The sequence below is a fragment of the Marmota marmota genome, unplaced genomic scaffold, assembly GCF_001458135.2.
Source record: "Marmota marmota marmota unplaced genomic scaffold, marMar, whole genome shotgun sequence".
Classification (NCBI taxonomy): domain Eukaryota; kingdom Metazoa; phylum Chordata; class Mammalia; order Rodentia; family Sciuridae; genus Marmota; species Marmota marmota.
Window position 1 is genome coordinate 403,807 of NW_026000019.1, and position 27,526 is coordinate 431,332.

General features: G+C 33.2%; 1 protein-coding gene across 8 annotated transcripts in view; it reads left to right on the forward strand.

Moving 5' to 3' along the window:
* The window catches only part of Kcnt2 (potassium sodium-activated channel subfamily T member 2), a 361,454-nt gene that overhangs the window by 296,643 nt on the left and 37,285 nt on the right, over nt 1-27,526 (forward strand). For all 8 annotated transcript variants that reach the window (XM_048809800.1, XM_048809801.1, XM_048809804.1 and 5 more), the window contains 3 exons: nt 14,507-14,608; nt 17,203-17,286; nt 18,452-18,580. In XM_048809800.1, the coding sequence (XP_048665757.1) occupies nt 14,507-14,608; nt 17,203-17,286; nt 18,452-18,580 (315 nt within the window). The remainder of the gene's footprint in view (nt 1-14,506; nt 14,609-17,202; nt 17,287-18,451; nt 18,581-27,526) is intronic.

Below are 27,526 nucleotides of genomic sequence, written 5' to 3' on the forward strand. Positions count from 1 at the left end.
ATTAGTTTGCCTACGTGTAGTTCCTGACATGTTACACAATAGACAGGCTAGAGAGGGTAGAAAGGGAACCCTCTTGCTGATCCCCAAATTTTGAGTAATGAAAGAGAACAAATTTCATATGATTATTATGAAAGAAAATAGGGAAGTGAAATTAAATATGGAGTTGGACATGAAATCTGGTCCCAGTGCTTAGTTTCTCTAGTATTTAAGACAGCATCTTCATTTCTGTTAGACTTGATGTGTAAGAATGTTTCTGCACTTCTGTCTATGGATTTCCATCTCCAAAGCTAATCACATACACTGTGTTAGTCCAACCTTACCACACTCTTTTGTGGGCTTATAGAAATTGTTGTTATGCCCACTTCCTGACATGGAAACTGAATGTTAGATTAAATAACTTTTTCAAGATTGTGTGGTTATCACACCAATGCAGTATGGAAAACTTAGGAATCAATATTTGAGCCAGAAACTCCATTATGCTATACCACTTTAGCAGCATAGAAGGGGTGAAGGGATGGAAAGCAGGACTAAATTGTCTTAGTACCCACAGGCAAACCCAGTAATTAGGAATCTAGCTGGAATTGGGGCTGATGTGATGCAACATGCCATGCTTTGTGAAAAATGAGGTGGGATCACCAGGTGCTCAAGAGGCCAGGCTTTGGGGTCAGATTTGTCAATTTTGAGGAATGAAATCAGAACAAATTATTTCCAGGTTCAAAACCCTGGAATACTTATCTGTAAAGAAAACAACCTAGTATTTGACATATAATTAATAAAAATGATATTAAAAGCATAAAATGTATCTGTGTTTAATGTCACTAATTCCATTGTATGCATTCAGTTTTATGCAGGGTCAGTTTATGTAGCAAGGTTATAATTGTGGAAGTTATTTTCAATATTTGTAAGCTTATGTTTGTCTGCATAATTGTGTGTTTATTGCATTAGAGAAAAAGAAGAACAAAATGAAGTTTTGATGTTTACTGGAGCATTAATTATAAATGAAATCTGTTGTTAACCTGGAAATCCTTTCCACAAATGTAGGAAACAGTTTTATTTGATAAACATTTAAACCAGACATTTTATGTATCCCAGGCAATCCACCAGAGACTACAAAGATGGTCAGTTACGTCCTTGTTAATAAAAAACCACATGCATGATATTTATGTATATGCTTTTCTTTATCCAAAGGAAAAGCAAAAACTTTTCTGTCTTTGTAATAAACAAGGTATGGAATTGAGCAAGGACCCTGCCTGATGTACATATAAGTCATTACTGTGGCACTGATTTTTGGTGATAGTGGTGGGGAGGGAACAGATTTCTTGTGAGGTTGACCTGCAGGGAAATCAAGAGCAGAAAGCTCAGATCTGTCTCTGAAATCTGTTGGTGATGGATTTATAGGAAGGTAAGGGACGAATTGATTGGATGGCAAGAAGGGGAGTCATTTAGGGTTTTTGGAGGTGTGTTAGACGGTCATCATGCCTCTTCATAGTTCATATGTTTCTTTTTTGAGGGAAGTTGATATATTCTGCTTGGGGGATTTTAAGTTTGTAATGTCAGAAGGTCATTGATATGAGACTCTGGCCTCTTTTTGTTAGTATACATTTGGTGATTCCAAATCATCCTTGAGTAACCTCTGGGATATTTCCTGAAAGAAAACTTAAAAAACACTTTGTTGTATAAGGAATTTATGTCCCAATGTATCTAGGCCTTAACCAATTTCAAGTAGAACTTGAAGCTAGGCTAAACGTCCCAAAGAGACAGTGGTGTTAGTTGTCATCTTCTTTGATATTCACATTTCAAACAATTAAAAAGATAGATCCAAGGACTCTAAAAAAGATGCTCCTAAATTATAAAACTTGCTAGAGTTTTCAAAAGATTGGCATTCATCTCAAAAATAAAGAGGATGGATTTGCAGTTGCAGGTTTTCTAAAGGAAATGCTGTAAGATAAAGGAGAAGAGTAGGGACTTTCTTAGGGATTCATAGAAATTTTATATATACATAAATTAATATATATTAATATATTAATATATAATAATATATAATTAATGTATATATTAATATATATATATATATATATATATATATATATATATATATAAATTGTATTTGCCTGGATATCTTCTAGAATTTTACAATTTTCCCCAAGAAGAAACTCTTTCTTCTTGGAACATATTATTCATGAATAGGGAGACTGCAGGAACTCTAATTGAAAACAGAGGTTTTGATTTTTTAAAACCATGGGAAAAATCTTTCTTTATCCATTTATTGACACTTTATTTACTGAAATTAGGATTCTTCCAATAGAAACTTTTAAGACTTATGTACTTTTATGAGTTGAATTACGTATCTTATCCCCGCTCCCAAACACACAGGAAATATGTTGGTATTTTGACCCCCAGTACCTTATATGTGACCTTATTTGGAAATAAGTTCTGTAGGAAACCATCCTCTAAAGAGGTCACTAGGGGCATCATTATAAACAACAACAAACACAAAACTAAATTTGGACATAGCAAAAACAGGAGTAAAAGGAAGGCAATGTGAAGAGAAATATGGAAAAAATCATCAAATAAAGGAAACCTAGAACATATCACTAATAGTTCTCAGAAGAAGCCAGTCCTACCAGCAATCTGATTTCAGATTTCTAGGTTTTGGAGCTATAAGACCATGGGATTTCTGTTATGTGAACCACCTAGTTGGTAGTTCTTTGTTACAGCATCCCTTAAAAATTAATCAATGTTCTTTCAATGATGTGATAACTGTCCATTTCTAGTCAGTATTTTTTAATCACTAATATTACTGGTATGAAAATACAGCTAATTTGCTGTATAATTATCTTCCTGTATTTGCACTATGGATATAAATACATCTTTTTAGATTAGGAATCTGACTTTTATTTCCAATGTTTAAATATATTCCCATTAACATTTTGAATGGCTACTGTTGACTGAGAAATAAGCGGATTATATTCTTTCAACACAATTATGAATATCACTTCAGTTGATCTGCAAGTATTTACATCTGCATTTTCAGGGGCAAGGCCTTAACTGTAGAAACACAATCAAGGTTTCAAATTAGGAATTCACACCAGCTTAGCTATGTACAAACTTTTTTTGCTATATCATTCTCATTGAAATTTAAGAAGTAGAATATTAATTAATTATTAATAAGGATGAGTTTGGAACAATGAACTGTATTGGTCCCAGTTGGCTTTATTGGTGTGCCAATAAGCTTTATGTTTTCCTTTTAGACCTTACATTCTATTAAATACATAGTTTCCATTGGTGTCAAAAATTATATACTCTGTAGGACTTTTGAAAGTGGTCACTTGCTGAAAAGTATCCACTGTCAGGGAGGAAAAAAAGATCACCCATCCCAAGGTTCATGGCTGAGATCCCCAGGACAAAATATTAACAAGAAAAACACACATTTATTTAACATATTTTCAGAATTTTTAGAAATGAAGACCTGAAGAAGCACAGAAGTCCACATATTTTATACTTAGGTTTTGTGAAGAGTGGACAGTTGTACCAAAGTATGATTGGACAAAAGAGGTGTGGTGTAATTAATAGTAACAAACTGGGGAGAAGTTAGCTCAAGGCCTGTTTGTTTAGACTCCTCTTGGCATCTGTCTGTCTTCAGAGATGAACTCTTTTCTTTCCTCTAGTTAAGAAGGGACACTCACTTCCCCCTTATTTTATAGGAAAAGGGGAAAGAAAAGATCAGAGAGACTTTCCTGCCTCTACCATTTTCTCAAAAGCCAAGGTGACACATTTGAGAGTAGCATTTCTTGAACCTCATAACCACAATACTAGCTGTCATTAAGAAAAGGAAATAACCTAAAACCCAGAAGGATCACTAGTGCATAACAATGATGTGAGCAAAGATTTTTGAGGACTTCCCCTCTGTTCTGGTTGAGGAAGCAATTCCTTGATTATTCTCATAGTTACTAATTTTGAAGAATTACTTTTTCTCTTGTTTCATGTGGATCTTGTGTTTCACTTCAAGCTTTGTCCTAAGTCATTATTATTATTTTCAATTTAGGAATACATCCTCCTTGCAGCTTTTGCAATTTTTGTAACTTGCTTCTTACCTATAAAAGCTGAAGAAGTCTAAAGTTTTTTCAAACCAGAATATTTTTGTTGTTGTTCTTCTTCTTAAACTTGATAGCTTCTTGTATACTTGCCTTCTATTCAGTTTCATGGACAGACACATACATAATGTTCCCTCCATTTCTCTCATTAGGGAAGATACTTTCAGGTTAATGAGACGATGGGTTTGAGTGAGACTTTGTATTTTTTATATGTATCTTAAAGGCTCTTAATCTCTGCAGGAAATAACAGTATAAAAACGCTAATATTACATGGATGGAAGTTTTTGTAGGCTGTAGGCCCGGACTTAGAATAGCATACTCGTCTATTCATATGCAATTGGCTAATTTAAGTACATAGCCATGTATTCCTTATTTCCCTTGAAGGATTGGGCCATGAAAATATCAGACAGTCAGCATTCTCATCACAATTATTTTCTTAAATATGAACACACTATCAAAACATATCCTGAACATCATAGTTTAATTTGCATTTTCCTTTTCCTCTGACCTTCCTTTCATCATTGCTATTTCCGTGCTCATTTTTTTTACATTATCCTTTCCAAAATATTCCCATCACCACTACTGTTTTCTCAATGAGACTTCCATCTTTGAAGTCCTTGGACATTTCTCCCAGCAAAGTAGTCACAATGAGCATCAGAAACATAGAATAAGAACTAAGAAGAAATAGAGAAGCAGGGGGAAAATAAATATAGAAGAGGAAAAACATTTATCTCTTATTCCTCCAAAGACTTACTTTATTTCTCTTCTTTGATGTTTTATCAAAACATCCTTTTACTCATGCTTATATGTGTGCATAATTTGCTTCAAGAATTCTTCCTTTAAACTTGAATTGTTACCATTCCCCATTGATGATCATGATTACATTTTACAATCATAATAAATATACACCAATGTAAAAGGCAAAGTAATGAAAATGTGAGATGACATTTCAACAGGGTGGCTCATGAAGGGTGCCCTTATATGGCTTCATGATGGGAGCTGGTTACCAGGAAAAATAAACCACAGTAATAGAAGGTTGTAACTTTGCAGCCCAGCTACCCTGCTCCCCACCTCCAAGGAACAAAGAGAGCTAGGAACTGAGTTCAATTATTTGGCTGATGGTTTAATTAATCATACTCATATGAAACCTCTAAAAATGAGGTTCACAGAGCTTCCTGGATGGTGAACATATTGATATATAGAAGCTCCTGTGCTCTTGGGACCCTTCCAGAATTTCTAGGAACATTTTCCTTTGCTGTTTCTTCATATCTTTTTACTGAAATGACAATCATTAAAGTATAGTGTTTTCATACATTCTTTGAGTTGTTTTAGAGAATTATCCAATATCAGGGGGTTTATGGGGATCCCCAAATTTGTAGCTGGAGGGGCAGAAGTGCAGTTGGCTTGGAAATACTTGGGACTATGGCTGATGTTCAAAGTGGAGACAGTCATATGAGACTGAGCCCTTAATCTGTAGGGCCTCAGTCAACTGCAGGAAGTGTGTCAGAAATGAACTGCATTGAAGGATACTCAGTTGCTTTCAAAGAATTGGTATCAGAATGAAAGTAAGCATATCTATAAGTCATGTGCAAATTTGTCACTGGTACAATGACAAAATTCTACCAGCAATTAGATATATCTTCTGGGAGAAAGAGGGTAAGAATATTAAAGTTATTTTTTCAACATATTTATTATGTAAAAACAAGAAGGCAACATTTTACATATTCTCAGTTTGAATTCAAATGAGCAAATATTTACCGAGTAAACTATGAGCCAAATGCCTTGCTAGATACTAGGAGTTACAAAATAGAATAAAACACAAAGAATTTGTAATTTGATGTTAACATAGATATATGAAAACAAACACAGGCTCATTATCTTACTTTCTTTTTCTGCCCAGAACAGTTGAGTTACCTGTTATTCATAATGGAAGTACTAAAATAGCTGCATGGTGTTTGATACCACCAGCCTACACTGGGTTTGATTCACTAGAATTCTTTTACTGTTTTTAAGAATCCTGATTTATCCCTTCCTCTGTTAGTCCAAAAAATAATTTGAGAAAGACACTAATTAGTTTCTTTTCCTTTTAAGTGTGAAAAAACATTACCTGATCTACCCTTAAAGTATGATAAATACAATTTATGTAGATAACAATTATTAATATGCATCTTTGTCTAACAACCTAGTGCATAGTATTATGATTCACACAACAGGTACAGAATCTTCACATTGGGCTACTAAGATTGTGCCATGCACAACCCAGGAAGTACATTCACATTGACTACAAAGAGGACTACTCCCTCTGGAACAGTCTCACATGGCCTGCCATATGTTTCTATGGTAAAGATGAAAATATGTATCAAAGTTTTTAAAAATATTAAAGTTAAATAGCAAATGCAAAAAAGTATTGGACTTACATAACTTGACATGTTAGTAAAATTTACACTAGTAAAATGTAAAATTTTTATAAAAGTAAACATTCTTTGAAAATAAATAAATATAATATGCTGGTTAACTTTATTATTTATAGAGGCCAACAATTACTGTTCTATTTATAAAAACATATATATACACACATGAACATACACATACAGATAGCAAGATCACAGAATTCATTTTATTTCCTGATAAGGTAATTTAAAAAAAAAAGAAAGAAATTTCTTCATGTTAAAACAACAACAACAAAAAAAATTGCCACCTAGGATAATAAAGGTAACTTTTGGGGTATATTTTTATTATTGATATAATACTTTTATCATTTACATTTATATGTACTTATAAAAATATGGATATTCATTGCATATTAAAATATAAATATATTATTAATGATGGGACTTTAAACCAATGATCTCTCTTTCTTATTACTTCTTTTACATTAATAGGTTTTTCCTTCACTGTTAGATTCTGTCTTACTAGCTGGCAAAGCACATTCAGGTTTTTTGTTGCTATTTCTTTGTGTGTGTGTGTGTGTGTTTGTGTGTGTGTGTGTTTTGCAGGGGGTTACCAGGGTTTGAACCCAGGGGTGCTTAACCACTGACCACATCCCCATCCCTTTTTTTATTTTTCATTTTGAGACAGGGTGTTGCTAAGTTGCTTAGGGCCTAACTCAGTTGCTGAGGCAGTTTTGAACTTGTGATCCTCCTGCCTCAGCTTCTTGATCTGCTGGGCTCATACACCAGGCCACATTTAGTTTTTGAACCCTGTGTCAAAGAGAAGATGTGGCAATTGATCAACTGTCTATTTTAAGGAATACAGAAGTAAGATAGAAGCACTTTACATCACAGATTAAGTGTGAGGGGTAGGAAGGGAGCTTTTCAAAACTTTGAAGTCAACAAAATACCTGCTCAATTACATTGGAAAATGAACATTTTTATTTTTAAGTGAGTAAAATCCTAAATATATTTCTTCACATCATGAACTGTAGAAGAGTTCCCTGAAAGTTTCTATGCTTAGTTATATTTAGCTTGAACTAATTTTGAACCAGACTCAAGAAAATGTTCCAGATAATTAGTTTACTATTTTGAGTGCGTAAATCTTTTCACAAATTGTAAAGCTGTATTTTGTGTGTGTGTGTGTGTGTATGTGTGTGTGGCTAAAATGCACCTTCCAAATTATTCCAATTAAGGTAATAGGAATCTAGAATTATAGTTTCCATATATTTATTCATTTATGTAATAATATATTCAACTTTTATAATCCAATTATTGGTAATTAATTGAAAATTGACATACAAAAATACCCCTTTTCTTTTTTATTCAAAACGTATTGTCTCTGACATCTTTGACTTTTTTCCCACAATGTATAATTTCTATAACCATCAAATTTTATTAATTTCTGTAATTTTCTTAAATTTTATTCTTGGAGTTAAAGGATTATCAAGATATTAAAATAAGACTAAGCTTATGACAGTTTATTCTTTTTTTGGAAGGCAGAAGGTACCAGGGATTGAACTCAGGAGCACTCAACCACTGAGCCACATCCCCAGACCTATGTTGTATTTTATTTAGAGACAGGGTCTCACTGAATTGCTTAGTGTCTCATTTTGCTGAGGCTGGCTTTGAACTTATGATCCTCCTATCTCAGCCTCTGGAGATGCAGGATTACAGGTGTGTACCACTGCACCTGGAAGTTTATTCTTAATGAATCTAAAATATACAATGGTAAATTTTTATATGATTTCAGTCATTAATTTGAAAATGATTTTGGTCTATCTGCCTAGATCATGCAAGATAATTATAATCAAAATTCATCATTATTTAAGCAGTTACCCCTCCGCTTTGGAAAAATAACATATGGAACAGCCTTTTGTAGGTAGTATCAAAACAAAATAGTCTAGACTCATTATGAATTATTCATCTTTATTCTTGTTAATATTTCAAAATCATGATGCAATTTACATTGACAGCCCTCCATATTATAAAATTTTCACAAAAAATTATGCTCTCTTTCTTTATCTTCTGAAGGCTCAAATATTTAAATTTTACCTTTAATACTAATCCACTTCTTACTTAAAGCTTGAATGTTGAATGTTACTTAGTCTTGAATGTTGGCTTCTTATGACTTAATCAAAATCAGGAGAACTCTTTATTTCAGCCTTGCTCAAAACCAAACTTATATATTGATATTCTAATTTTAAAAAGCAGACCCTCCCTTTTAATTCTTGTGTTAAAGTTACTTTTTTCTTCTTTTATCTTCCAAAATATCTCCCAGTAGGGATTACCAACTATTTCTGCAGAGATTTGAGGAAACATTGAGGTACCTGCATCCTACAAGTTGTTTTGGTTGCAGGTCTTCCCTCATTATGGGTATGATTGTTGATTTCGTCTGTTTTTTGTAATTATATATTTTTTGAAAAACAGTAAATGATACAGAACTTATTAATACTTATATTTTTAAATAAATGCATATAGTTACTTTTAAAGTTTTATAAAAATACAAGCAGAATATTGTTCACTGTTTCTCAAAATTCTGTTTAAAAGGTACAAGGATTTTAGATTTTTCACTGTATAAAAAAGCAAAAGTAATAAGTTCTTGAACATGGAATGGTGAATTACTTCATTCTCCTTGGCAAACTTCAAGGTTCAACTCTGTAGTAATTTCACCCATGGCACCATCCTCATCCTCCTGAGACCCCCATAATACATGGTTACATTATCTGGCCTTAAAATGTTTGATTTTCAGTCTGTTTCCTCAGTAAAACCATACATTCCTACACACCTGGAACCTTTTGTTAATTATCACCACATTTTAGGAACCTAGGTCAAAGTCTAAGGCACAATAGTTAATTGGCAAGTGTTTCTTGGTTGCCCGCCCTCCCTTCCTTCCTTCTTTCCTTCCTTCCTTCCTTCCTTCCTTCCTTCCTTCCTTCCTTCCTTCCTTCCTTCCTTCCTTCCTTCCTTCTTTCCTTCTTTCCTGGAGCTGGGGTGAGTAGGGTGGAGCAGGGATGCTGGGACTGAAACCTCTTGTACAATATGTAAATGCTCTACCACTGAGCCACATCCCTAGGCCCACTGCTTTGAATTTTATCCTAAAGCAAGGATTATTCTACAGGCAATTAGAAAGATTCCTTTTTTTCTTTAACTTAACAAGCACTTTTATATGCACAGTTAGCTTATTCATTGTGTTACTTTCTCATATTATTGACATTCACCTAAGTTACATTTAAGTAATATATTAACTATAGTCTCCTTAGGTAATACTGTTTTACTTTCTAAAGTAAAGAATCATAAGGAACTTTCAGTTCAGGCAGCCAATTTTAATTAGAAAAGTGAATCATGTGTAAGAATTTCAAAGGAAGCAGGTGCTTTCAACTCTGGCCAACTCCTGTATGACCTATGATTTTCCAAATTTAGAGTCAGAAAGTTAGATATTTATGGGAAAATATTGAAAACTTAGTAAGCATCAATGAATATAGTAGAACTAATTAAACTTCTATAATTTAGCTTTGGACTAATCACTGCCAGTGATTAATTAATTGACTAATCATTTTCATATGTTATTTCTCTTTTTTTGAGACATAGTTTTGGTGGATCAAACTGGATAGTTAACACTAACTTTTTGTCTCCCTCTTATTCATTGTCCAGTACTAAAAGAAAAGAAAGCACTTATGTAATGTATTCTTATCAGGATGGAATCAGTTGCTTAAGATCTTTTCCCATAATTTTATAGACAACGGGACTTTAAGTTGGTGCTGTCAAGTTTTGATTATTTTTCCTCTGTAAAGGAAGTTAATAATTAAAAGGTATGAAATCACAAATGCAGAATGAATCACACAATCAGAAGAGTGCCACTGGGTTGGTATGAGAGGCTTTTCCGAGGACAGAATGCATCACATATTACACATATTATAGAGGATGAGGAGAACTTGCAGATTGAAAATGGTGGGCTCTGTGAAGTTTATGTTATTCAGTAAGTTGGAGCTCAAATATAAGGCAGAAGTTTTTAGGATTTAGCCCGACAACCATTCTGACTCATCAGCAGTCTGTGCTGGGAAGAACTGAGAAGTCATCCTGGAATGCACTGTGGGAGCCAGCCCTCAATGCTGAGTTGTTGGGATTTCTTTTATAGTGAATGGGAAGCTTCAGCAGGTTTAAGTTAGGACACAGGGGATCTGACATCATCAGATTTGTGCTTTCATCAAATTAAATAGCATTTCTATATTTACCAGAAAAGGACTCTATGGTGGAAAGGGAGAAAATTACCAAGTTATTTCAATAATTCAGGCATGAGATAATAAAGGCCTGGTCTGGGATTAGCAAGGTGATTATGTTGATTATACAAGGAATTCTGAGCAAGAACTGACTTTGGTAGAGTAGATGATATATTTTAAAGTATGTTAGAGTTGCAATATTTATTAAAAAGGTGATAATAAATGAAACAAAAGGGATGGGAAATATACGTATGTATATTTATACATATACATATGCACCCATGTACATATATGTACGCACACCTAAAAGTTATGTACTTTGCCAGGCTTGGTGGTGCACTCCTATAATCCTAGTGGCTTGGGAAGCTGAGGCAGGAGGATTGTGAGTTCAAAGCCAGTCTCAGCAACTTGGCAAGACCCTGTCTCAAAATAAAAAAAAAAAAAATTAAAAATGAGCTGGGGATGTGCCTCAGGGTTCAAACACAGATACTAAAAAAAGAAAAAAAAAAGTTATGCACATTGAAGTATACATTTAAGGAAAGACAGTATATTTAAAAAAAAAAAGGAATTACAGGAAAGAGATTTTAGTTAAAGGCCACATGTTGGAGTCCATAAAGAGGAGTCTGGGAAAAAGACAAATCAGAGAAAAGAAATGAGGATTCCACTTGTAGTCTGGTAGCTGAGATAAAGTGATATCAAAAGAAAGATCTCTACAATTAGAATATGTTTTGTCAAATACTGTAAGAAAGTTCAGGTAGGATGAACACTGAGAAAAGCCAATAGATTTGCATGTTATGTTGTGATTGAGTCCGGAGAGAACAATGAGGAATCTAAAGAATCATAACTGAGAAAGTAGGGGACAGAAGCCACTAATTTGTGCCAACAGAATCCTTGGTATTTTTCACCTCCCACACTGTTCTGTTAAATCCAATAATTTTATCATCTCGTTCCATATGGTATTGGATGGACACAGAGTAGAGGAAACAAAATCTCTGCCAGAAACAAATTTCTTCTTCCAAGAAAGACATATGTTCATGATAGCAAACCTAATGGAAAAGATAGATAGGAACAGGCGTATCAAAGTGTCTGGGATGTTTAAGTCATGATATAAATATATCAGGGTCTTTTTACTCATTTAAAATAAGTGACTATGAAGAAAATAAAAAATCAACAGTGAAACTTCAATTGAATGCCTATTAAAAAGGAAATATGGTTTTAAAAGGAGTTATAATATATGATTTTACTAGAAGCAATAATAGAAATATCTAACATCTTGTAAAATACAACAGCCAAAATAAATACTAAAGAAAGAGAGCTTTGCATAACATGAACTTTATATCCTTTATATCTTCAAATCTCCATTGAAGCACCAAAGTTAAAAGGAAGAGGTATTAAGTGAATTTGAAAGTATAATGGAGATATGGGACAAGGAGGATAAAAAAAGACTCACTAGTGAGTGTTTTCTGACCCTGATTTACTAGTTAGATTACTTAGCATGATGGGGAATTTACTCAAGTAAAATATGAGATTAAATTTGCAATGATCTTCAGTTTGATGCATAATTGGAGTTTGGGAAAGATGCAAAATTTAACATAAGGGCTTAGAAGTCCTAGATGAAATATTTAAAACCAAAGACTAGATGTTTACACAGTGAGAAAGAAAAGAGAAAGCTGCCGTTGGAATCATGTTCTAATTACTCAATCATGGTCTTTCTCAGTGTTCATTCTATTTGATTTTCCATCAGTGTTTGATACCATGTCGCCCTCTACATGTTAAAATTTGCTCAGTGTTCGCAGTTCCTCTGCAGCTTTATCTGAATCTGCCATCGCACACTGCCACCCCACTTCACACCTGCATAATTACCACTGGTGAACTTTCCTATGCCTCTCTACTGCCACCATCCAATCACCACTACTCTCTTGCCCTAAAAATGAACATATTCATATTGTTTAGTTTGAATACAGCTAACTCTGACATCAAAGAAAATTGACCAAATAAAAGGGATCAGATAAAAATGTAGTACCATAAAAACATACTTTGCTGTGAATTCTATGCCCTTAGTTAGCTAGAGAAATAAAGTAATGAAGAGAGAAGATGAGTCTTAGTTTAGAAGATTGCATTCCAGTGAACAAAGGTCATCATCAAAGGCCCCAGAAAGGAAGACCTGGTAAGCTAAGAGCAATCCCCCAGTTATCTTGCTGTTTCCCACCTGTCCTGCCTAGTGGAAAATGTTGGACAAACTCCAAGGTGCCAGGTAGTTTATTCTGGTCACCCACTTAATTTGGCTTAAGATACCATGACTTTGTTTTACCTGTGATGCCTGTCACTCTTTAAGAGCTACATTTGACCCTAAATTCACAATAAGAACAGCTAATTCCAGTTGTCTCCAATCAATCTGCAAGGTGTGTTCAACATTAAGCACTCTTAATGGCTTGGTTGTATATTACAGATTATATTGTAATGTATTGGACATATTCACTTGCCTATCCTTTCCCTTGTCTTCTCTCTGCATCTCATGTGAAGATACTCTTATAGCCTGGATAATCTTCTCAACTAGAGAAACATGACAAATGTGCTGCTAATAATTCCTCCTCCAGCAGGGCCTGGCTACTGTGGAGCCCCCATTCCATTTTTCTCTTCTGGGGAACTCCAGGACTCCAGACATTTTCATACTATCATCACAACAAGCTGCAACAGTAGTGCTAGTTCCTCTCTGAGACTCCTTTGAAGTATTTCTTCCTACCCATTTTTAACATGGGTGAATGGGAAGGAAGCTTTATTTCCCTAAATTTTCCACTTTAGATATAGGAGCTTAGCTCAGTTGCTTCACTTGGTGAAGATTGTTTTCTTCTTTTCCTAGCTGTATCAATCTTTCCTTGTAAAGTTGGCAGCAAAAGAAACTAGCAATTTTTAGGTTATCATGTGTCAAGTACAAGGGTAACCAGGTTTCCTTAAGAAACTCCTTTCAAACTTTTTTTTTCCTTTCAAACTTTGATATTTGCTCTCATTCTTTCATTTAGTAGGGAAGATAACAGCAATAATTCTTGTTAAAGAAACCACTGTACATCATAAAACCACACACACACACACACACACACACACTCACTTAAACAATGGTGTTTTTTGTTTGTTTGTTTGTTTTGGAAATTTACAGAAGCTTACCTGCAAATTTGTGTGGCTGACGCTACTTAAGAGGCAGAGAAGTAAATAAAGATGATGGAAAGCTAGAAGCTACTGGATGTGGTGGGCCTGTATTGGTCTGTCTGGGGAACAACGTAGTACCATAGGCTGGTGCACGTGTTTACTTCTCACAGTTCTGGAAGTTAAGTCCACAATCGAGGTGTTGGCTCTTTTGGTGGACGGTGAGGGTCTGCTTTTGGTTTGAAGATGGCACACGGGAAGGGACTGTGTCTCTTGTGAGGGCACTAAGCCTGTTCATGAGGGCTTCTCCTCCATCACCTAATCATGTCCCAAAGCCCCACCTTCTAAAACCATAACCTTGGCAGTTAGAATTTCAAGGTATGAATTTTAAGGAGACACAAATATGCAAGACGATAGCAGCCTTATTTGTTCCCATATATGTGAATATTTAAAAGCAAATCTTCTGCTATCATATATTATGTGACTTTAGTATGTGTTTGCATTTGATTCAATGACCAAGAACTGTGCAGTAAGAATCTATTTTGTCAACAGAATTTACCTAGGCAAAAATACATAAAACTGAGAATGCTCATAGATTCTCCTCTCTAAAATTTCTAAATAGAAAGAACGGGAGAGAGGTTCTAATTTAGCCTTCATGTTTCGACTGCCTTTTGCCGCTGGAAGGGTTTTTAGCATCAGTATGTTGGACACTCTTCTATATCAGGTATGTGATATTCTTTTTTTTTCTCAAAGATGGTTATTTCATATTCAGCCTATATTTTGTTTAAATAACCAATAATAAAATTTAAGGCTATTAACTAATGTTGGCTCTCAAATGATTTTCTGTTTTATTTCATGTAGTTAATTACATAAATGCTCCTCTGAAACATTTTATAAGAAAAATGTTATTTTAAAACATTGTTTTTAAATAACATTATTTATTGTTAGGCTTTGTTGTTGTTCTTGTTGTTAGGAATTATTGTTAGGCTTTGTTGTTGTTCTTGTTGTTTTGGTGCCAGTTCTCTGCAATGTGACATTTTAATACATTTTTCATATTACTCCAAACATATTTCTAGACTTTAAAAATGATAAAGAAAAATACTAAGTTAAAAAAGAGACAACATTCTTCTTAGTCTACTTTTTTGCCATTTTGGTATCAAGTATCAAATTATATTGATAAACTGATAAACTAAGGACACATTTAAGCATCTTCTGATTTTTTCTTACTTTAGAAAATCATAAAAAAGGTTTTACAATAACAAAGAACCATTTAGTTTGTTCCTGAATGCCAAGTTAACATTGTCATTGTATCATTGCTAAGAGATTCATGGAGATGCTCTTTCACACAAATATAATATTCCTGCCAACAACTGAACAATAATAATATTTCATACTCTCTGATTAAAGTGAGCAGACAATCCCTAAATGTTTCCATTAAAAGGAAAATGATGTTCATAGGACTTTAAATTATTTGACAACACTAATCTCAAACTAAGCATTTGATTGTTCCTGTTCTTTTTGATTATATATTAACGTATAGTCTTCTATAATTGCTTGACTGAATAAATGAATTCAAAGATAGTTAAAACTTTTCTGCTGGCCTTTGGGCCAGTTTTGTCCATGAATATGCCTCTAGCCATGTCAGGAATCATCTGCTGATACCAGATGAGTGCAAGAGCACGCCCAACAAAGAGAATAAATATTCCCATTTGACCCAAAGTTTCCAGGCACATTACCAGGAATTCCAGGAGGCAGAGCTCCCACTCCAAACACACAATCTTTTATTATCACTTAAAAAGATGACTGCAGGGTAGAGTTTGTTTAAACAGAATTGTCTGAACTGAAGATTTAAGTCAATAGCAAACAAATGCTTGGGTGCTATTTTGAACCAGTAGTTTTTCATATTTTTTGGCTGCAGTATCCATTATTGAAATTACATAATATGAGAAAGTCTAATATATACATTAAATAGAAGGAAAGCTTTGTAGAAAGGGAAAGCTGAAGTTTTTTTTACTTCTTCATTTTTGCCTCATATTTTATATTATAAACAGAGTTAAGGAAATTAGTTGTTTTCTGAAGCTTCTGCAGAAAGAATGATTTAGAACTACAGGTTTTAAATTTTGGGGATTATAACAAAGCAAACATTTTATTTTGCATTTCAATCTAATAGATATCTGCATATATATACAGGTGTTTGTGTGTATAACTGGAAGAAAAATCTCACAATAAAACACACTTATAATCTGCTATGTTATTTTTTATCTTGATGACTTTATTCTGTTTCAATTTGCTGGTTACAATTTTGAACTTCATGACTTGTTTTTAAAACAGTTAACTAGAGGACTTCAGAATTAGTAAAATCTAGATAAATTCCTCAAGTGGGCTTTTCATAGGCTATTAATCGCTCTTGAACTATTGTGAATATTTTTTTTCTTTTCTTTCTCACTTTTTTTTTCACTACTAGGGATTGAATCCCAGAGTCCCATGTGTGCTAGGCAAGCATTCTACCACTAAGTGATACCCCTAGCCCAGGGAATGATGTTTTATCACACATTTTGTAATATCTTACTAATAAAAGTCTTTGTATGTCTATAAAGACTGTGTTCTAGTTTTCAATTTTTCCAATAAGATAGATGCTCTGTCATTCCAGACACATATGATGATTCAAAATCAAAAGTTGTTTAGAGGGGCTGGAGATGTGACTCAAGAGGTAACGTGCTCACCTGGCATGCATGGGGCACTGGGTTCGATCCTCAGCACCACATAAAAATAAAATAAAGATGTTATGTCTGCCGAAAACTGAAAAATAAATATTAAAAAAATTCTCTCTCTCTTTAGAAAAAAAGTTATTTAGAGGTTCCATTTTAATGTGCAGTGATTGAAAAAGAGAATCTATGTAATAATAAATGATGTGTTATTTAAAATTTTAGTTCAATGTTTATTTATATACATTGAACTTAACACTAAAAAACTGAAGTAACTCATTGCAATTCACTTTAATATTTTTATGATATTCATCTTTTTTCAGTTTGTAGTTTTTTGTTATTAAAACATCTAAAATGTTCTGTCTTGCCTAATAACACATAAAATTTAGACATGTTAAGATCTTTCTAAATAATAATTATTTTCTGTATTTTCTAAACATGTAAAATGTACATGTTTACTGAGGATATTGAAAAGACAGTTTTTTAATTTACTTTTTTATGGATATTTAGTGATGTGTTATGAGAAGTTATGTGTTAGAAATAGGTGTCTTATCTCCCAGCTTTTCTACATATATCATGTATATAATACATACATATTTTGTTTATATTTCAGTCATTTGTAAAGGATTATATGATTTCTATCACTAGACTCCTGTTGGGACTGGACACTATACCAGGATCGGGGTTTCTTTGTTCTGTAAGTTAATTATCTCTGGAATAGACGATTGTTGTGATACAAGGTTCTAAAATTCATTCAGCATGTACTTTGGTTTAACTCTTGTATAATTATGTAATTTTTTACTAATGTGTGTCCAAAGAGGAGTTATATCTGAGGTTTTTTTTTTTTTTTTTTTTGCTTAAACATTGTTTCAGGAAGAGGAGGTACTAGGAAATGAAATTGACCATATTATGTTATATGCATGTGCAAGTAAGTCAAAATGAACCCTACTGTCACATATAGTCATAACATACCAATAAAAATAATTATAAAAAATGTTTTCAGGAAATAATTTTTAATCAATAATTAAACAAGTAGTCATTCTGTACCAAATTCAGACCAATTTTTTTTTTTCTAGCTGGCAAGTAGGTTCAGATATAGAATGGCATGTTTTCCAGGAAAACTGTGATCATGGAGTTTAACTTCCCATTCCCCTCATTTTTTCCCCCTAAAGCAGGGTCTCACTGTGATACCCAGGTTGGTCTTAGACTCCTGGGTTCAAGTGATCCTTTTGCCTCAGCCTCCTGAGTCACCCATGCCACCATATCTGGACCAGCCTCTGTTTTATAGGAGCGTGCTGTGTTCAAGGGCATTGAATATAGTGGTTTGCTAACAGTCCAGATTAACAAATAGCAAAGAGGGACCACAACTAATGTTTGCTGTTTGCCCTGTACTCATTCCACTACACCTCTTTCAATATGAGTGTTGTTAAGAAGAAAGTGTAGGATAAGTCTTTTTGTGCAGTGGAGTATCTTTACATTTTGTAGCACCAGTAGACTTTCTCCACTAAATTCTGGATGCGATGCAGCCTCCAGTTATTGTAACATTTTAGAATGTCTCTACTTGTTCTACAGTATCTCACAGTTGATTCCCAGTGTCCTATTACATGTTGATATTGGACTATCATAATGTTATACTGTCCCAAATTGAGTATTTAAATTTCTTAAGTTTAGTATGCGTGAGGCACTGGGTTTGATCCTCAGAACCACATAAAAATAAACAAATAAAATAAAGGCATTTGGTCCATTTAAAACTACTAAATAAATAAATAAATAAAGTTCATAAATTCTGCCTGGAAGAAGAGAAAAATAATTCACTTATTTCTTAAAACATTTATTATGTAAGTAATTTGTATGTATTATAGATGAAAATCACTGAGGATGACTTATGGATCAGAACGTATGCCAGACTTTATCAGAAGCTGTGTTCTTCTACTGGGGATGTTCCCATTGGAATCTACAGGACAGAATCTCAGAAACTCACTACATCTGAGGTTTGGAAATATCGATATATTCTACTTTTGATGTTTAGTTTGATAAACATAGAAACTGATTCCTGAAAGAGCCCTATAGAAAGTGAAAAAGAATGCTGTATGCATACATAGTATCAATTCTCAAAAGCTAAAAACTTACCAGCTGTTTAAGTAAACTAGGGCAGAACTTCACAAAATATTGCTGTCTAGGGGGATATTCTCTATTACAGACCAGGATGTGGATGCATTTTGTAGATCTAAGGTTAACAGTTTCTAGAACATTGTCAGGAATAAAATTAATTCTAAATAATCTTAAGGTTCTGACATACAAGAAAATTTCTCAAAGTAACTTAGATTTGTAAGGTATTCTCCAACTGCCTATGTTAGCATTTAGAAGGAAGCAAAATGAAGAGAAGTCAGTAAGTGTTGAAATTCATGTTTCTCAATCTTCAAATTAAAGACCTTTGTACAACCAAAAGAAGACTCCAGGCATATTGGAAGACCAGCCAGAAGAAACTTGGTAATTTTTAAAGCAAGTTAGAAGTATAGAAGATGAAATTTTGATGACTACATGCAGTATATTTTAATATGGTTACAGCATGTGGTTGAAAGTAGTTTTTATATCCTTGGTAAAATATCACCTTTTAAATTAGATTCTTCATGAAATAATGATTTTAGGTAATGCACTATTGTGTAATATTGTTCACATTATAGTTTATATTTGTGAAGAAATAGTTTATGTTTCTTCTTCAGATACCCCAAAGTTATTAGAAATCACACAGAAATTTGATAAGATCTTACTTTGGGGGGAGAAGGGGATCTAAGGTAAAATCACCTGAACTGTTAGGCTTAGGTCAATTGTATATATTTCAGTAGTCCAAGTAATTATCCAATTTGTGACAAAAACAACATATATACAAAGGTATATAAAAAAACTAAAAAAAGCATAAGATTAATGGGGTAGATTTTTGTTTTCTTATTAAATATATAGTTGGAATTTATATAGGTAGATGTTGTGGCCAGCAGGGAATAATTCAGTTTTCCTGAGGTGTTTTCTGGTGGTATCATTGTAGCTTTTGGGATAACAAATGGAGCTTTATTATCATTTCTTCTGCTGCAGTAAAGCTTTCATTTGGATGTGGTCCCTATGATTCATACCACAAAAAGCAATCGCCAATCAAAGAAAATCAGAAATGAATGACTGGAGAAACATACCAAATATTTAAATACGTAAGATGGTTTGGCAGCCATGCCTAAAATTTGAAGAATGTTGAATTCAAAAATTATTTAATTATAGGTTAAAAGAAGACAAGTGCTTTCACATCTAAGTGATTAAGCATTATCTTAATCCATTAAGATTTCCATAATAAAATATCATCAACTCAATGACTTATAAACAACAGAAATTTAATTCTTTTAGTTCTGGGGGCTGAGAAGTTCAAGCTGATTCTGGGCAGATAAGGTGACTGGTGAGGGCCTGCTTCCCAGTTCACTGCATCCTGTCATGGTAGAAGGAGCTGGGGCCTCTTTTATAAGCAGCCCTCTTGATTGAATCACCTTTCAAGAGCTTCTCCTCCAAATATTATTATAGATTAGATTTGCACTAATGATTTTTTTTGATGGCATGGGAAACACAAACATTGAGCCTATACCAACAATTTATTATTTGATTTAGCAAAACATAAAGAAGTTTTTCATATGATATATTACTGTATTTTATTTTTACATTTAAGCCTTATAAATTTGAATGTAAGGCCCAGTCCATATTCATGTCAGTCATTTTTTTATTATTTAAAGGGTCTATGTGTTCTGTGTAAAGTGTGATAAATAGGGAAAAGACAACTGAGTATTTGTGTTGTCATCAAGGAGGATTTTACTGCATTTTGATCAATTCTGCTCTTCACCAACAAAGATCTCCTCAGTAGAATTCTTATGAATCTTCAAACCTTTATTTTTCATTAAAAACCCATGTCATTGGGAAGATAAAATGAAACTGGATGAAAGATGATACTTGCTATTTCTCTGTGTTGAATTCAATTCACCTTTGACACAATTTTATTTAAAGTTTATGTTTTGACTATTCTATAAAAAGTAAGAAATAATTCAAGAAAAAAGTAGTACCATCACACGTTTCCACCAAAATATATTTAAAAAGACATTAATGGTATTTCAGGTTTAACATACCCTGACTACTGCAATTTAGCATTAATTCTACTTTTATTTTCCTGGTAAATGAGGCAAAAATAGCACTATGTTGACTTATGTAGCAATTATGGTCTAATGAATGAAAGAATGTAAGTTTATATCATATAAGATTTGTTTTTCTTGGTCATTTATGAAAATAATTTAGTATATTCTGACCTTTTTTACTTAGGAGATTTTAGATAACATGATAAACAATATTTACCTTCAATCATAGCTTTGCAAGTTGCAAAAGCATCATTAAAGTGAATATCCCTTAGATTCACATTCTATTTTTAAAGTAACAGCAATAACAACATACGCACTTGCACAGACACACAGAAAAGGAACATCAATTAAATATTAATCCACTATGACACTCAATTTTGTGTGAAGAGACATTATTTCTTTTTGATTACATAAAAACATAATAATAATGTAGTGGGTATAATGAAAGATCAGCTTAGACATTCTACCCTCTTTCTCAATATCAGGTGTTTCAAAAACATAAATTGAAATAACTCATCAGTGTTTTCTCCTACTGAAATTAACGAACAACCAGATTTTAGGAGGTAGAAACTCTTTATTCAGTAATTAGAGAGTCAGATGTGTACTTGCTTACAGAGATTTCAGATCCCCATTCTCCCTCACAATTAAAAAAAGTCTACTGTCTCTCAACTCACATGGCACATATTAAAGGCTTATTTTATGGAGAACTTTTGTTTGTGAAATGGGAGACATTTCACAAACAATTGAAAACAATTGGACACAATTGAGGGCCAGGATTATCCCAGTGAATTCTGAGATCAGAGAAAAGGTATATTCTGTATGTTTTACCTGTCAGCAGCAAATAGAAGTATCTTACCTAGGGAATCAGGTCAAGCCAAATAGAAAGGTCAAAAAACACAGACACAAAGGGATTGTCTAATTCACTAATCCAGCTAGATTACCATGAACTCACAAAATAAAGAATCTTGCACAGAATTCCCCATATATTGTTCCCTTAATCTTTAAATATGAGAAGATAACAAAAATTTCATGCTATCTCGGGAAAACTTTTTTTTTATGGAGGGTGGGGGCAGTTACTAGGTATTGAACTCAGGGGCACTCAACCACTGAGCCGCATCCCCAGCCCTTTTTGTATTTTATTTAGAGATAGGGTCTCACTGAGTTGCTTAGTGCCTCACTCTTCCTGAGGCTGGCTTTGAACTCATGATTCAGGAAGACTTCTAATATTAAAATATAGATACCAAAATAAACAATCAGGAATGGGAAATATTGTAAGTAAGATGGACCACTGAGAAAGGAGAAAAATTAAATTTATAAGATAAAAAAACCTACTTTTATGATATTTAATAAAAAGAAATAGATATGTATTTATAACAGTAACATTGCTAATAATAACCTCAAATTTGAAACAATCAATGTTCTTGTATCCATATAAGAGAATTCTGTTTAGAAACATAAACTGCTTACATGAACCTCAAAAACATATGCTAACTGAAAGACAGACAGGAGAGATCAATATTACATAATTTCATTCATAGGATGCCCATAAAAGGCAAATGTATCAAGACAAAAAGTATATTAGTTACTTACCCTGGTTTTGAGTACTGTGATTTCTTTGCTCAGTTCACATTGGCTACTAACCTTATAGACCTAGAAATAAGATACTAACTGTGTTGGTTAGCTTTTGCCACTGTGATTCAAAGACCTGATAAGAACAATTTTAGTGGAGGAAAAATTTATTTAGACTCCCAGGTTCAGAGGTCTCAATCCACAGATGACCAGCCTCATTGCTCTGGACCAATACAAGTCAGAACATCATGGCAGAAAGGTGTGGAGGAAGAAAGAGGCTTAAGACAGCCAGGAAGCAGAGAGAGTACTCTCGCTCATCAGGGACAAAATATAAACTTCAAGGGCACACCCCCAATGACCTACCTCCTCAAGCCATGCCCTACCTACAATTACCATCCACTTAATCCATTTATAAGATTAATGCACTGGTTAGGTTAAGGTTCTAATAACCTAGTCATTTCATCTCTAACTTTTCTTGCATCCTCTAACAGATGAACTTTTGGGGGATACCTTATATCTAAACCATAACACTATTTTTCTCATTCTAATTAATAAAAACAAAACCTGATTCATAGAGACTGCTGCCAAGTATTTCCTTGTACAAGCAATGCGTCCACATTCTTATTAAAAGCTTTCCTCATAAACATTATATCAGAATAATGTGCTGAAACTAGTGCACTTAGTCAATCAACATCCCTAATACTATCCCTAGGACCAATAATAAAATTGTGCTTAGTACCAGAAATTATTCAAGGCACTTCACTTATGTGAAGCAGAGGGAAGTCAGGGGAATGAAGATGAACAGTTAATGGACAAGTGGAACTTATTAGCATGATGGGAATAATCTAGAACTGATTTATGGTGGTTTGCACAATTGGTAGGTTAACCAAAATAACCTTGAATTTAATACTTGAAATTTTTGAGTTACATCATATGCCCAATGTGTTTTAGTAAAGTTATGTATTTAAAAAGCCACAATTAATGTTACTAGAAAAATAATGTTATGTGAATGAAAATAAACAGGAAATATATTTTCAAAGAAACATAGTTGTAATAGAATACTGGAGAATTAAAAATATAGTAGAAGTGAAAAAAGTATTATTTTATATTAGAGAAATTGCTAACAGTGTAAAGTTAAGAATTCAAGACATGGGAAACAGTAAATATTAAATTATAGAGCTAATCCAAGTAGTCTAAGATTTAAATTACAAAATTTCCAAAACATAAAATGTAGCAAAATTGAAGAAATATCAGTGTAAATTTCAAAAATAATCCCAGAATTGAAATGTGATAATTACCACATGAGAATCATCACTAAGTGCCATTAGCAATAAGTTAAAAATACTTATATTGAGATACATCAACACAAAAATTTCAAAACAGTGCAGGAAAAAAGAGGATTGTAAAAGCATCCAGAAAAATGAGGTAGGAGGCTGGGGGATAGGTCACATTCCACTCAGCATTTGGGATTTCTCAACAGCAGTACTACAAGCCAAAAGACAATGGAACAAGGGCTTCAAGATTTGAAAGGAATATTGTTTTTAAACTAGAAATCTGTGCTCAGTTAACACTATCAAACTTGCTTAGGAGTAGAATAAATCATATTTCAAATATGCTGAGTCTCTAAAAATATCCTCTTTTGTGAGCTTTCTAAGAAAATGACTCCCAACAAAATCAATGTGTAAACTTGGAAATTAACATCTTGTGCAGGAAACCAAACATTTTATGGAAACTAGGAGGTAAAAATGAGTCCAAGAGAATTCCCAGGATGTTTAAAACCACTAGAAATAAAGGGAAACTAGGGAAGGCCAGAGGGCTTCAGGGAGATTTTTTTTAGGAAGATGAAATCTGCAGAATACCTAATGCATCTTACATTTTTTTTAAGATTAGGCAATTGTCAAAGAGCTCAGAATGAATTATTGTTAAGTACATATTTAAAAAATATATTTTGTAATATAATTTTGATTATAATTATTTATGATAATTGTCTTACTTTAAACAATTATTAACTCTAGAAATATAACATCTCCATCAACAATAAAAGTATGCAAGAAATAAATACTAATCATATTTTATTTATCTCATCTGTTGATTGCTGTTAGTCATAATACGTTGTGAATTTTGATTCAGCCAAAATGATTAAGATGTCAGTGTCTATAGATTGCAGGTATATGTGAAAAAGACTATTAATACCTCTTTTTTTCAAAATGAGAATTCAATAGATTAAAACAAAAACTGAAAAAAAAATAAAGACAAAGAAACAACTTTCAAGCATTTTATATAGAAATAAAAGTAGAGACAAACATATCTGGCTAAAAAATACAAAACAGATTAAATCTTCTGAGATGGAAATAAGAGAAATTACTGTAGTTTCCACTGTTTTTCAAAATAAATCATAACATTCTCTGACTAAACTATGCATTTATAACTGATAGTACTACAAATAAAGTAACTGGCATAAAATAGTGATGCTAGACTATTGATTATTTCTTCAGTTCATAGTTCTGAGTGGTTAAATTCTAGTCTTTCAATGAAGAGCTTTTATTTAATGTCAACATTTCATGTAAGAATCTAGTAGGGGTAAATGAATATGAAAACTAGGCATCGCTTTCCTTGCACTTTAAAGGTAGACCCAGGTTTGCATGCAATATCACTTTATAGTCTTCAGTATTATAGTATGTTAAATGTTGAGTTAGAAAATATATCATAAGTCATGTGTCTATTTGGCTGTGCTGAAGAGTACTGAGTAGTTTAATAGAGAGGTTTAAAAAGACAAATGATGATAAGGAATATTCAGAGCAAATCCTACAAAATTTATAAAAGTACTGGAATTTTATCTGTTTTTTTTTCCCATATTGGTCTATAAATTAGCGAAGAAAAGTTAACACATAAGCAGAGGGTAAAGTAGGAATGTAGACAGTGACTGGAAAACTAGTCTATAAAGAACAGGGTACAAATGAATCTGTTGATACCAGTAACATATCAACATGCCTGGAGAACTTATAACCATATGTGTTTTTACTTAAGGGAATTTTTGCAAACATCAGATTCTCCTAGACTCTCCTGGTTCAAAAAACAAATATCAGGAAACACAAGGACTCATGTTTATTTTAGGGGATAAGGTAAAACCATATTTATCTCCACCACTCTTTACCTCTTTAAAAACAATTCTGAAATCCCTAAAGAGATCACAAACTCATTTAGTGGCAAAGGTTTTTTTTTTTGGGGGGGGGGGGCGGGGTGAGGGGTAATCACAGATTGAACCCAGGGGCACTCAACCACTGAGCCACATCCCCAGCCCTATTTTGTATTTTATTAGAGACAGGGTCTCACTGAGTTGCCTAGTGCCTCCCAAAATTGCTGACGCTGGCTTTGAATTTGTGATCCTCCTTCCTCTCCCTCCTGAGCCTCTGTGATTACAGCTGAGCGCTACCACGCCTGGGACCTTAGTGGCAAAGTTTTATCTGAACCATTATCAGTTTACTTAAGTTTACTTATTCCAATTACAGAGGATATTTATACTTTTCATTGTAGGACTCCTAATGTTTTCATGTTTTCTCCATTGGGGCAGCATATGATACACTAACTTGTATCCAAAATCTGAAAAATTCTGAATTAACATACTTATCCCTGTGGTTTTCGGAAAAGAAAAGGTGAAGGTTTATTTGCCTCTAGTTTTACATTATACTAAAAATCACATTTGCTTGAAGTATACTATAATCAGTGAAAATTTTACTAAAAAAAGAGAAACCATTCATTTGAAATCATTTTTATAGCACCAACATCTTTTATAGAGTACCCAATAAATTTGTAAATCTTTATGTTGCCTTGATTATTGATCGCCATTATAACCAATAAATAGCCTTAAAGAATCTGCCTAGTGGTTACTTATTAGGAAAGTAGGCTTGCAGGTATAAACAAAGACCTCTATTGTATTTTGCTTTGACCAAAGAGAAAATGAAGAGATTCCATTGAAATCTGCCTCTTGAATATTGTGATTTAAGTCCTATTTTAGGAGATCAAAATAGCTTTCTGGACTGTGGAAGTCCCTTAGAAACTATGCAGCTCAACAATCTTTATTTTAACTACTATTAATTTGTAATTTTGACCCAATTATTTTCTGGACCATTTGTGCTAATAAATATCAAAATGTATGTGAAAAGAATGTACTTAGTGGAATAGTCGCTGACAGGGCAATCTGTCAATCATGTACTCCTTACTATTAAAATGGAAATTGACATTTAAGTATTTTATTAAATTATTTCTTTCTTTTTTTTCTAAATTCTTGCTACCTATTTTTGGTTGTCATTGACTAAATGTTTTTTTTTTCCCCCTTGTGGCCAATGTGTCAAGAATTCTGGGATAAATAATGCAAGTAGGCAACAATCAAATGTTTTATTATGTATTTTTATATTTGCAATTAGTAGATAATGCTAGATAATGATTAGATGAGTTATATTACATCAGAGAATAGAGTTAAACATTTTACTTCTTCCTATTTAAAAATAAATATAATTAGCCAGGCCCAGTGGCACATGCCTGTAATGCCAGTGACTCAGGAGGCTAAGGCAGGAGGATTGCAAGTTCAAAGCCAGCCTCAGCACCAGTGAGATGCCAAGCACCTAAGTGAGACCCTGTCTCTAAATAAAGTACAAAATAGGGCTTGGGGTGTGGCTCAGTGGTTCAGTGCCCCCTGAGTTCAATGATATCCCCCCAAAAAAGAATATAATTTTATTCATTAGAATTATTCCTAAGCACGAATTTTAAAATGCCTAAATAATTCACTATTATAAGTTGATTGGAAAGATTGATTTTTAGACTCTGAATATATAATTCAGAATCATATTTATATGTAAGAGAAAAAAATCAATCTTTGCTATAAGATTCAAAATTAAAATTACTAGCACAGATACCAATACCAATAATGATTATTGAATGTAAATGATTATGTCCAGTACTCTGTTCTAGATATGGTAGCTCCATAATATATTTTTTATTATTTTCTCCTACAAGTACCACTTTTTCTTTCTAACAAATTTGAAAACACAATGTTAGAAAATAAAAATAACTTGAAAACAACAAATCTTTGGTAAACATTAAAAATAACAGCTTATTCTTCATCCCCCTTTGCTCAAAAACCCTATGATAGATAAGCACATAATTAGATTATTTAGTATCATGTGGGTATATCATATTGTGTCTGCTCAT